Source organism: Oratosquilla oratoria, chromosome 26 (assembly GCF_046742065.1).
Source record: "Oratosquilla oratoria isolate Oo_2021 chromosome 26, ASM4674206v1, whole genome shotgun sequence".
Lineage (NCBI taxonomy): Eukaryota > Metazoa > Arthropoda > Malacostraca > Stomatopoda > Squillidae > Oratosquilla > Oratosquilla oratoria.
In genome coordinates, this window is record NC_134802.1 from 44,525,029 (window position 1) to 44,537,688 (window position 12,660).

Genomic DNA, 12,660 nt, shown 5'->3' on the forward strand with positions numbered 1-12,660 from the left:
GCCATATATGTTTGAATTGAGCTTCTATTTTTTTCAAATCAATTGTTGCCCTAATCTGCATATACATAGTACTAATAGGATGCAAACTTTTAAAACATAAGTTTACTATTGGTAAGTCACCGTTTTCATAGTACTGCACGAAGTGCCATGTCAACAAATTTCAGTGGAGTTAGTGATTCTGTGCGTCATTAACCTGTCATCTGACAGGATGAGATCTATCTTTAAACAACTGACGTAGCAGAACAGGAAACAAGATGTCTTTTGACTGCACATTACCCATGCAATTGCATGGAACCTCTTCATTGTGCTTTGACAAAGAGGAATTTATGAAGGTATGATGGATAATCATAATGATAAATAAGTTTAGTTTTCCAAGAATAATTTATAATAAGTCTAAGATGTGCAGAACGAATTTATCTGTACATACCGTATTAACTATTATTTACCGTTGGTTTTGTTTTTTATTTGTAGAATGGATTCTCAGTGGATACATTTGTTGGTATACACCAAGCTGCGGGAAGTGGTGGCCTGGAAACACTACGGGATGACTTAGGCGTATACTTGAAAATATTGCGATCTGCAATGATAGAACTAATTAACAGAGATTATGCAGATTTTGTAAATTTGTCAACAAACTTAACTGGACTTGATAGATTGATTGAAGCTTTGAAGACTCCATTGGGACAACTTAGAGAAGAAGTTTTGGTAAGTTAATAAAATCAACTGTGTTTACTTACTTAGTTTACTTAGTGAAGTTCTGAGGTTGATCCTCACAGCCGTAGTGGACTACCGCTGCTGCCAGTCCTGTTGTCCTTCCTCGCGAGGGTCAGTTGGTCTGGTAGTGTTTTGAGAGAGCCTACTTATGGCAGTGTAGCCTGGCACTGGAGGCTCGTCTGGCACCTTCCGCAGGAACCTGTCCAGTGCATGTTTGAAGCTGTCCACCGAGCATTTAGTTTTCTCTCTCACCTCTTTTGGGAGGGCGTTGAAGATTTTTGGACCCTCATGGCCTAGGCTGGTTGCCAGTAGGGTCTTAATCCTTTCCGGGGCTCTTGATGGGAGAGTTTGTCTCTCACATTTGCGCCCATGCCTTATACTGTGGTATGGCTTGATTGTAGAGGGCGTGGGGTCCGGAACAAGTCCCTCAAGGATTTTCCATGTGTAAATGGCCCTGTATCTTTCTCTCCTCCTCTGTTGAGAGTATAGGCCTAGTGCCCCCAGGCGATCCCAATAGTTGAGATCTTGCATCCCTTTGATGTGCCTGGTGTAGTTCCGTTGGACAGCTTCAAGCATCTGGATGTCTCCGCATTTGTGTGGTGACCAGAGTTGGCTACAATAGTCCAGTATCGGTTGGATAAGCGACTTCCAGAGGGTAAGCATCACTTGAACCTCTCTTGAGGAGAAGGTCCTTAGGACCCAGCTGGCCATCCCTCTTGCTCTATTTACTAACTGCATGATGTGGTGATGGAAAGTAGCATCATCACTTAAGTGAATGCCCAGGCTTTTCACATGGGCTTTGGGTGTGATTTTCATACCTCTCTCCGTGTGCAGCTCAGTGTCGTCTTTAATGCCTTGATTTGTGCCATATCTCAAGACCTCGAACTTCTCTTCGTTGAATTGCATGTTGCTGTTGTTGGCCCATGCATAAACTGAGTTGAGATCGTCTTGTAGATGTTGCACATCCCCACTTTCCCGCATAGCATGGCTGATGTGGGCATCATCGGCAAAAGACAGGAGGGTTGAGTCCACCCTACTATTTATGTCATTCATATGGACAAGGAATAGGAGGGGGCCAAGCACAGATCCTTGTGGTACTCCGCTTATTACCTTGGATTCGGTTGACTTCACACCATCAACTGCGACTGTTTGTGTACGGTCTGTCAGAAAGTTGTAGAGCCAGACTCCTAGCTTCCCTGAGATTCCTAGATCCCTTGCCTTATGGAGGAGGACACTGTGGTCCACCTTGTCGTAGGCTTTAGCAAAATCTAGGAATACTACGTCAACATTTCTCCCCTCCGACAGGTTCCGTAGTAGCCAGTCATAGTGTGCCAGTAGGTTTGAAAGGCATGATCGACCTTTCCTGAAGCCATGTTGATTGTCTTTGATGAGGTTATTCACCTCAAGGTAAGTGAACAGCTTGTCCCTTACACATTTCTCAATTACTTTGACAATATGTGATGTGAGGGCGACAGGTCGATAGTTTTTTGGCATGGTCCGGTCTCCTCCTTTATATATTGGGCTTATGATGGCTTGTTTGAGCAGTGCCGGGATATAATATTCATATAATTGTATTTACTTAATTATAGTATATAGGAAAGGAGCAATGCTTACTCTCCAGTTTATGATACCAGTGTGTCTATTTGTATGTTTGTGTATTTACCTGATTATAGTGTACAAGAATAGAACAATGCCCATGGTGTCCTATTCAATAATCTCTGATTTATATTACCTAGCCTTAAATTCATGTACAGTTCCAACTCAGTCATGCCCTTAATTTCCAATTATCATGGTTAGATTTTAATTAACTTGGGTTTTATATATATATCACCTAATCAAACCAAGTATTACTGTATATGGAAAACTATTTCTTCATATTCTTTGGACATATAATCTTTCCTGTGTTTGTGTGTGTGTGTATATATATATATATATATATATATATATAATATATATATATATATATATATATATATATACACACATATATATATATATATATATATATATATATATATATATATATATATATATATATATACAGTGGCCACGAAAAGTTTGGGCGCAAAATTATAGGCGCCCCAACTTTCCCCTAAACTCAAAACATGCGAAAAATACAACTTTCCACCCAAACATTTCGCTATTTTTCAATGCTAGCGTTTGTACCCATATTTAGCCGAGACAATACACACTATTTGGCAACTCTGTTTAGGCGCACTCGATGTCACATGGAGTCAGTTTCTAAACATCTCTCACGGAGAGTAGTCTTTTTTTTGCGGTGGTCTCTGTTTTTGTGCATTGATATCTCCGTAATGGGAAGTGGTAAAGAGCTGGAAAGAGACACAGTTGTTACAATCATAACCCTCTATAAGGAGGGTTATAAGTGTAAAGATGTTGCTACTCGTGTGGGAATTAGAGTGCGTCAAGTGCAAAAGTGGACCAAGAAATTTTGAGACGAAGGAAGTGACATCATTCGTACTCCAAAGCATCACTCTGGTCGGCCAAGGAAGATATCAAATCGTACTTCTACGGTTCTAACTGCCTCCTAATAACCGTAGGAGGCAGTTAGAACCGTAGAAGTAAGATTTGATATCTTCCTTGGCCGACCAGAGTGATGCTTTGGAGTACGAATGATGTCACTTCCTTCGTCTCAAAATTTCTTGGTCCACTTTTGCACTTGACGCACTCCAATTCCCACATGAGTAGCAATATCTTTACACTTATAACCCTCCTTATAGAGGGTTATGATTGTAACAACTGTGTCTCTTTCCAGCTCTTTACCACTTCCCATTACGGAGATATCAATGCACAAAAACAGAGACCACCGCAAAAAAAAGACTACTCTTCGTGAGAGATGTTTAGAAACTGACTCCATGTGACATCGAGTGCGCCTAAACAGAGTTGCCAAATAGTGTGTATTGTCTCGGCTAAATACGGGTACAAACGCTAGCATTGAAAAATAGCGAAAAGTTTGGGTGGAAAGTTGTATTTTTTGCATGTTTTGAGTTTAGGGGAAAGTTGGGGCGCCTATAATTTTGCGCCCAAACTTTTCGCGGCAACTGTATATATATATATATATTATATATATACATATATATCTATATATATATATCTATATATACATATATATATATACACATATATATATATATGTATGTATATGAACATTAGGAATGAGTATGTATAATATTCAGGACAGATTCATTGCTCTCCTTTGCAAGAACAGTATTTAAAAGTAAACTGCCCATATATTATCATACTAAATGGGTTAAAATAATTAAATTAAAAAGAAATTGTGTCTACAAAATTGTAATGCATAGATGCCCCTACTCTTTACATCTTATGAAATTATGGACAGAGTGTTGAGAAACTGTTGGATGAAGCCATAGAATCAACTTCAGCTGACTTGGAGAGAAGGCAGGCAATCACAAGGGAGAAGGCAATGCTCCACAGGCTTACTCAGATCTCAAACAGGTAAATATTTGTGTGTTTGCAGTGGACAAGATGCATGGATGACCCATCATCCAGAAGGTGCCAAGATAAGAGGGAGGGTAGAGGGGAGTGGAGTATGTAAGGGATGGAATGGGTGGGAGTGGTTTCTATGGCTACCTCCCATGTAAGGAGGAGAAAAGCCTTTGGTATATGTACATACATACATACATATGTATGTAAAGAATTTCAAGAGAAAATGTATATTTAGAAAGAAGTTATTGAATTATCTTATACTATCATATTACTCTGCATAGGCATATCTTATTACTGCATGTAGCCCCTCCAAATTAAAAATTTTAGAGGTTAGGGTGTAGTCTCCCCACACCCACTTTATTAAATTAGAATTTCTAAAAATACCGATTGCTGAGGTATATGGATTATAACCATTGCTTTTGACCTAGAATAATTTAAATGTATGATAAATGATTGAAACTAATTAGAGTTGTAACCCTGTTTAGATCTCTAAAATTATGGATGATACCAAATTTATAGGCCTTGGTTGAACCCCTACCTAACCAAGTAGATACATATATAAGTTTGTCACACTAACTCATTTTACAGCACTACTTTTTATACATTGTTAGCCTAGATATTATCAGGATTGATCTCAAATTATTATATAAACAACCCACAACACCTAATCATTGAATATAGTCCACATTATACATTTAATTTAATTGATATACATGTAAAACCAGTATAACCCATTGAGTACCAACATAGAATTGGCTTGACAACAGAATTGGAATATCTCTGATGCAGCCACTGCATAAAAGACACTGAACACCTCACCCAATCCACACAGAAAGAGAAAATTTCCTCTCCAAGTGACTTGAGGACCAAGCCCGTGAGCAGGGTTGGTTACTTGAGAGTGACGAGTCTCCTGCAAGAGACCTGGGGCAACAGACTGACTGAAGTAAAGTGGCTAAGGATGAGAGATGAAATATCCTCATCACCTACACTCTCATCACATACATTCCAGTCACCCCAATCACATAATGAATGCCCTTCATCTTCTCAAATTTTTTATATCTCAATTTCAACAGTTTTTCCTTCATTTTCCATTAAAGTTGTCTGCCATAAGTTATATTTTAAACTTTGTTTACACTTTTTGTATAGGCTGGAAAGAATGGAAGTACTCCTGAAGTCTGGTGGAAAGGGTGTAACATCAATAGATGGAGAAGAACTTATTGAGACTGAAGGGGAGGGAAATCTAGTGGATAGACTGGCTGCAGAAGTGAATCATTTGAACTTCCTCGTTAATCACTGTGAAGGAGCAGAACTCCTAGAAGTTTTTAAGCCAGTAAGTAATTGTCATGAAAAAAATGTAAACAAAGTGCTCTTGCGAGTAGTTGTATATGAATTGTTTTTATTGGGTGAGTTTTGGGAATTTATCTCCATTTATGTTTTATTTCGTTTGTCATCTGAAAAAATCTCTTTTTAACACTCCAGAGAGTGGATCACGTGTGTAGGTTTGTTGAAAGAGGTTTGGAGAGAGGTCTCAGAGAGGGAGTGATTAACAAGGATCTCAAGATATTACGTCAAACTCTTCAGACCTATGCAAGCCTTGGAAGCATGGATCATGCCCACATTCTTGTCCGTCAACTGATAGGGCAGGAGCTAGAAGAGGTTTGTTGTCATAATATAATCACAAGAGAAGAGGTAATTTCATGGAAATAGTTGAAATATCACTTAATCATTTCACTATAGTGCGTAGTGGTATCTGTAGATATCATTCTGGTAAATGATGGACAATTTAATTTAGTAGAGAGGGCAGACTTGAGATAAATTGGGATTGTAATCAAGTAAACTTGCCCTTTTTTTTTTTTTTTCTTTTTTTTTTTCAAAATAAAATCAGTAGATCACATCACAGTAGCAAAGGGGTTGAAATACATTAATAAACCCTGTCAAATATTCATCTCTTCACAAGGTGATTAGTGATGGAGCATTGAGGTCAAATCCGAGGGGTTTACCAGGAATGTACAGTGCTGTCATGATGACTGTGACCAAAATTTGCCAGCCACTTCTCAAAGTCACTACTGGAAAAGGGTATGTTATGATTTATTTTGGAATACTGTATATATGATTCTGTGGTAAATTGATTAGCTATTGTGATTACTAAAAACAAGATAAATGAAGTTATATAATAAATTTTGTCATTTTGGAAAAGGGTATGTTATGATTTATTTTGGAATATATATGATTCTGTGGTAAATTGATTAGCTATTGTGATTACTAAAAACAAGATAAATGAAGTTATATAATGAATTTTGTCATTTTGGAAAAGAGTATGTTATGATTTATTTTGGAATATATATGATTCTGTGGTAAATTGATTAGTTATTGTGATTACTAAAAACAAGATAAATGAAGTTATATCATGAATTTTGTCATTTTGGAAAAGGGTATATTATGATTTATTTTGGAATATATATGATTCTGTGGTAAATTGATTAGCTATTGTTATTACTAAAAACAAGATAAGTGAAGTTCTATCATAAATTGTGTCATTTTGGAAAAGGGTATGTTATGATTTATTTTGGAATATATATGATTCTGTGGTAAATTGATTACCTATTGTGATTATTAAAAACAAGATAAGTGAAGTTATATCATGAATTTTGTCAATTTGGAAAAGGGTATGTTATGATTTATTTTAGAATGTATATGATTCTGTGGTAAATTGATTAGCTATTGTGATTACTAAAAACAAGATAAGTGAAGTTATATCATAAATTGTCATTTTGGAAAAGGGTATGTTATGATTTATTTTGGAATATATATGATTCTGTGGTAAATTGATTAGCTATTGTGATTACTAAAAACAAGATAAGTGAAGTTATATCATGAATTTTGTCAATTTGGAAAAGGGTATGTTATGATTTATTTTGGAATGTATATGATTCTGTGGTAAATTGATTAGCTATTGTGATTACTAAAAACAAAATAAGTGAAGTTATATAATGAATTTTGTCATTTTTTAAATTTCTTATGTTCTTGTTACAGTCCTGATATTGTTCATGGGTATTGCTTCTTAGAAAAATCTGCATGGCCTGAAATTGTATCAGCATTGGAGTTGAGAACACCACATATTTTCAATCCCGGAAATCCTGCAGTCTTTCATCAAGTGAGTACACAACTTTCCTGACTAAGAATAAGTTTCTACAGTGTGTGTATGTGCATACACATGCTCTAAGAGGCTGGCAGAAATTTATGTTTGGTTATTATATCAGAAATTTTATTTGTTGATATTATGAAATATAATCTGCATCTTTCAGAGGTTCTATGAGAGTATGGAGTTCCTTGATGGTTTTGAAAAGCTTTTAAAAGTTCAGCACAAGGTGAAAGAGTTTAGAAAACTACCCGATTACCAAGTATTTACAGAACGTTGGAATCTTCCTGTATACTTCCAAATCAGGTAATGCACCTACATTTGAGATTGCATAGATCTAATGTATGGATGGATGGAATTAGGTAACAACAGATATTGTAATGTTTTATTTATGTCATCCAGGAAGAGCCAAGATAAAAGTGAGGGAGGGAGGTGGATGGGACTGGAGTATGTGGGGATGGAATGGGTGTGGGTGGATTTATGCCTTTGTGTTTTGACTACCTCCCTTGTAAGGGGAAAAAGCCTTTGGTGTATGTATGTATGTACATATATTATCTATGTGAAGGACCTTTCCCCCATCCAAAACAACTTCTACCTCCAGAGCAAAGTGGTTTGCCACAGGAGAGGAAGCATACTCACCCCATGCACCTGCTACATGGGTACCTTTTACTCTGATGCAAAGATTGCACCTTACCAAGTGCAATGAAAAACACAAGAGGCTAAAATAAAGATAAAGATAAGGTCTTGTTGTAAAACAGAAATAATCACAAGTTTAGAATGTAGTTAAACCATTTTGATCTCTGATCTAATGGAATATTTTTTCTTAGAAATAAAACATACCCACTGAATTCATTAAATCACTATGGATTCAACACAGACCCCACCTAACAAGTTCTGCAAGGCTTCAACAAGGAAGTACCACCTGAGAGAATAGAAATGGTTTCAGTAGATATAAATAAAACACTTGACAGTCCCATCATAGAAATTTATATATACATTACTAAGGGACTTTTATGAGGCACCCTTACATACTAAGATCTATGGAAATAGAATCAGGAATCATTATGCAGAAACACTATGATCCACCACCATGGCAAGAACTCCTTCCCAACATACACATCCTATCAACCCCACCAAGTGAGGCTACGAACATGATGCAAGGACCTACCACACAATCTCCCATTCTTGCAAGCTCCCCTCCTCACTTCACAATCAACCCCAGCCTTTACTAGTCCATCTTGTCCTCTCACTATGAACCCATCCCCTTCCCCCCCATCCTTACACTTACAATCCTCTCCTTACCATTCAAGGAAGAGAACCAACTCCCCACTTAAAACAGTGCAACAAACAACAGAATATATAGAATATTCTTTACAAAGGATTACAAACAAAGAGCATAATGACAGGAGACCTTTTGGTCCATAACAAAATCAAATGCTAGTCATGAACAGAAAATACCTCTCTCCTGACATAAACTCTTAACCTGCTTGTTACAGAAGACCAACACACCCCTATCAAAAATACCTCTTACCTCCCAAAACATGAGCACACCCACCACTCTATGACATACACCATCAACCTATTTACAAAGGACCTATAAATGCTCCAACTTTGGAAGACAAACTTTCCTCTCCCCACATCAACACATCAATGTCTGTTCTCATGAAAAGATCCCAGTGACAGCAACCTACCCATCCTCTAACAATACTGGGGGATTGGCTGCAGAGTTATATGCAATCAGTTGATGTTTTAGGACTTGAGGGTGGAACCCCCCCTTCTTATAGGGCAGAATTGTGCAGCATCCTTCAATGTTTGGAGCTAAATCTCCATTTGTAAAGGAATGCTGAGCCATTTTCTAAACTAGGTCTCCTGCATCATTCCTAGGACACGGCCTCTTCTTTTCTTATGCTCCCATGGCAAGATAACAATCCCACCATCATATTCCTATATGTTGTAAAAAGTGACTACATGTGGCAGATTGAAGGAGGTAGCAACACCCCTTTCTGTATTTTTCTCCCATGAAGAGACAAATCATGCTTTGATTTGGTCACCTCTTTTACAAAGGGGAAAAGGTCATTGGTATATACATCATCATTATTTTTATTAAACCAAATATCAATGTATTGTATTTTTCAAACTTACTTATACCAAGGGCTTTTTCTTCATACAGTAGGGGTAGTCAAAGTCAAAAGGTATAATTCCACTCCCACCCATTTCATCCACTCTACTCCCCTTCACCACCCCTTCCTCCCTCTTTTCTTGGCTCCTCCTGGGTGATGGATTATCCCTGCATCTCACCTATCACCTTAAGTCAGAAGCAATGGAGCAAGACACAGCACATCCACAGCAAGGTTGTGTCATTTAATTAGCAGCCCCCCCTCTCCATCCCCCATGCAGAAACATTGAAGATAGGGAGAAATCCTTTCAGGCTGCATCAAAACATCTCTTACACACAATCATTCCCCCCCTCCCATCCCTCATCAATTTTTCAAACTTGCTGTCGAAAAAAATTATGAGAGTAACTTATATTGATTTGATATCATTTGTTTACAGATACCAAGAAATAGGCCAAGTGGTGGAATGCAGTTTGTGTAAAGAAAGTGGCATTTCACTTCCCCTTGCTCCCAAAGAGGCTGACTACAAGCTATTAGCTACTCAGACTGTGTGGGAAAGTCTGACCCGTTGCTATGCCGCAGAAGTCTTTTTGCCACCCTTGCTACATCGCTTCTGGAAACTCTCTCTCTTGATATTGTCACGCTATAGATCCTGGGTTGTGGGAGTAACTGAAAAATTCCAGGTATAAAATGTTGTAGTTTAACCTACATTTCTCTCTCTTTTTTTATTTAATGTTATCCATGGCAGTACTACCTTTTATACAATCATATGAATGATATGAAGGTGCCAAGATAAGAGGGAGGGAGGAGGGTGGAGGGGAGTGGAATATATAGGAAATGGAATTTGGTGGGAGTGGTTTCTATGCCTTTTTCTTTTTGGCTACCCCTCATGTAGGGGGGAAAAGCCTTTGGTATATGTATGGTATGTGTATATATATGAATGACCATCATTCTCTTGTTTGCAGAAGAATTCTAGTCTTACAGTAAAGGAAGGTGCCCCTGGAGCAAGCCCAGTCAAAGTTGGGGAACCTCAGGGAGTGCAGAATGAAAGAGGAAACAAAAGTAGCACAGAAATAACACAATCAGCAGTTCACCTTGTTCATGATGTTATCAAATTAGGAAGAAATTTAACACAACTTCATACATCACATATCTCCTCCTGGGTATTGCATCAGCCAAAGGATAAACAAGACTTGATTATTGGTATTGCATCATCTTTTTTCCACATCTATGAGTGGGCATGAAGTATAAAGAAAATTGAACTTAAAAGAAATATATACATCAAACTAATTATACATTATTTTGCAGACATACTTAAGAAGGAAGGGAAAAAACTGGAGCAGCTGGTTGGAGGCTTAAGTAAAATTATTATTTCTAGTCTAAAGACCGAAAGCTGTGCTCCACTACGACAGGTGGCTGACACTCCTCGTCTGTACCGTCGTACCAACAGGGCCCCACCCTCGGCACATCAGCCTTACATTTCATCTTCCATAAATACAATAGCAACTTTTATCAATACTAATGGCATGAATGTAGATCAAGCCATGTTACATCTTTGGCTTTCACAGATTTTCAGCTCATTGTCAGAACAGTAAGTGTACACAGTAATTGTTGTTGTGTATTCTGGCCCAATAATTATTTTTTTTTTTTTCCAGATGTCATAAGTAAACATTAATTTTTCCTATACAGGTATAGAATTGTGACATACGATGTCTTGAGTTCTGTGCAAAAGATGGAAGAAAGTTTAAAACGTCTGAAGAGGGCTCGGGACCGCAGTGGGCAGGCTGGTGCCGAAACGACAGGACAGCTCACTGATGACGACAAAATCCGAATGCAGATATGTCTGGATGTAGAATACTTGGGGCAACAGGTATGCAGGCAGTTCTGTTTTACATAATAATATTGGGGTGTTACACTTCATTGCAGCTGCAGTTATGGCTGTGACAAAGCATATATTCACCAGAAAGCCCTTTCCACCATGTAAGGGTGTTGCTGAGTCAAAGCATGCACCTGCCCTTCACCAATCCAAAAACCCATTCTTAATCCCTCCCATCTTAGTATCTCATGGGTGAAGGGTGTTCCCTGCCCTCTGCCACACTGTTGGGTCAGTGACAATAAAGCAAGACACAGCAGAACCCAATAGATGAAGCTGGTTTATTCATACCTCCTTACACGGCTCTACCCTACACACACACACACCTCATCTACTTGAGAAATATAAAGTAAACAAGAAGAAACCCCATTTGGCCTTATAATTTCTTCATCCATTTACAACCACTCTCTAGTCACATTTATTTATTGCCCTCTCCCTTCCTTGGCAGACATTCCTTGTGCATCTAATTCCTCCTCCACTGTTCACCCACCTCACTCTTGGTCTTCCCATTCTTCCTTCTCCTTGCATTCAACCCCATTCACTTCTGCTTTTTGTACTCCATTTGCCAGCCTTACTCTACTTGTCTTTTTCCATATGGCCAAACCATCCCAGCACTTTTTGATCCATCCATACCAACAGCAGTCATCCTCACCTCTGTAATTCTTACTTTATCCTTGTAACCCAGCAAAGAAGTTATAGTAACAATAGACATGAGGAAGGCATTTGATGAAGTTCCCACATAAATACTATAAAAAAGATAAAAACAGAAATTCTCAAGAAGAAATGGTTAAACTTTTTAGCAGGTGGATAGTGCATGTCAGCACTACACGGTAATCAGTCTGTTGCCCTAGGTAACTCTTGCAGGAAACTGACAGCTCTCAGGTAACCAGTAACAGCCACTAGATTGGCTCTTGTTGTTTATGTTATGTTATGGGATGGATAGGGATTGAGGGCTCTTGTATAAAACTGTATGATTTTCATGTGCTGTTGTATAGAGGAGGATTTTTTTGTGTAGATGTTGTGTTAGGATAGTTTTGATGCATCTGGTTATTTTTAATGGTTTGTTTTGTGTAGTTTGTAAGTCATCATTATTTTCTTGAATGTAGGGAACCATGTGAAGGAAGTGTAATTTAGTGGTTCTTATGCACGAGGGGACGTCGCCGATTTAATGAAGTGGCCTTGCTGTGGATGTGGTGTGTCTTGTGGCACTGCTTCTGACCCAGGGCAGTGGACAAGATGCAGGGATGACCCATCATCCAGAAGGTGCCAAGATAAGAGGGAGGGAAGAGGGTAGAGGGGAGTGGAGTATGTAGGGGATGGAATGGTTGGGAGTGGTTTCTATGCCTTTGTTTTTA

General features: G+C 38.3%; 1 protein-coding gene across 1 annotated transcript in view; it reads left to right on the forward strand.

Annotated features, from left to right (window-relative positions):
* Window positions 1–114: 114 nt before the first annotated feature.
* Cog2 (conserved oligomeric Golgi complex subunit 2) overlaps window positions 115–12,660 on the forward strand; it is a 15,446-nt gene continuing 2,900 nt past the window's right edge. Inside the window, exons 1-12 of the mRNA XM_076209633.1 lie at window positions 115–332; window positions 472–705; window positions 4,073–4,188; window positions 5,326–5,509; window positions 5,659–5,835; window positions 6,137–6,255; window positions 7,213–7,333; window positions 7,485–7,624; window positions 9,872–10,115; window positions 10,398–10,635; window positions 10,741–11,023; window positions 11,122–11,302. Of these exons, the coding sequence (XP_076065748.1) occupies window positions 255–332; window positions 472–705; window positions 4,073–4,188; window positions 5,326–5,509; window positions 5,659–5,835; window positions 6,137–6,255; window positions 7,213–7,333; window positions 7,485–7,624; window positions 9,872–10,115; window positions 10,398–10,635; window positions 10,741–11,023; window positions 11,122–11,302 (2,115 nt within the window). The 5' untranslated portion in view covers window positions 115–254. The remainder of the gene's footprint in view (window positions 333–471; window positions 706–4,072; window positions 4,189–5,325; window positions 5,510–5,658; window positions 5,836–6,136; window positions 6,256–7,212; window positions 7,334–7,484; window positions 7,625–9,871; window positions 10,116–10,397; window positions 10,636–10,740; window positions 11,024–11,121; window positions 11,303–12,660) is intronic.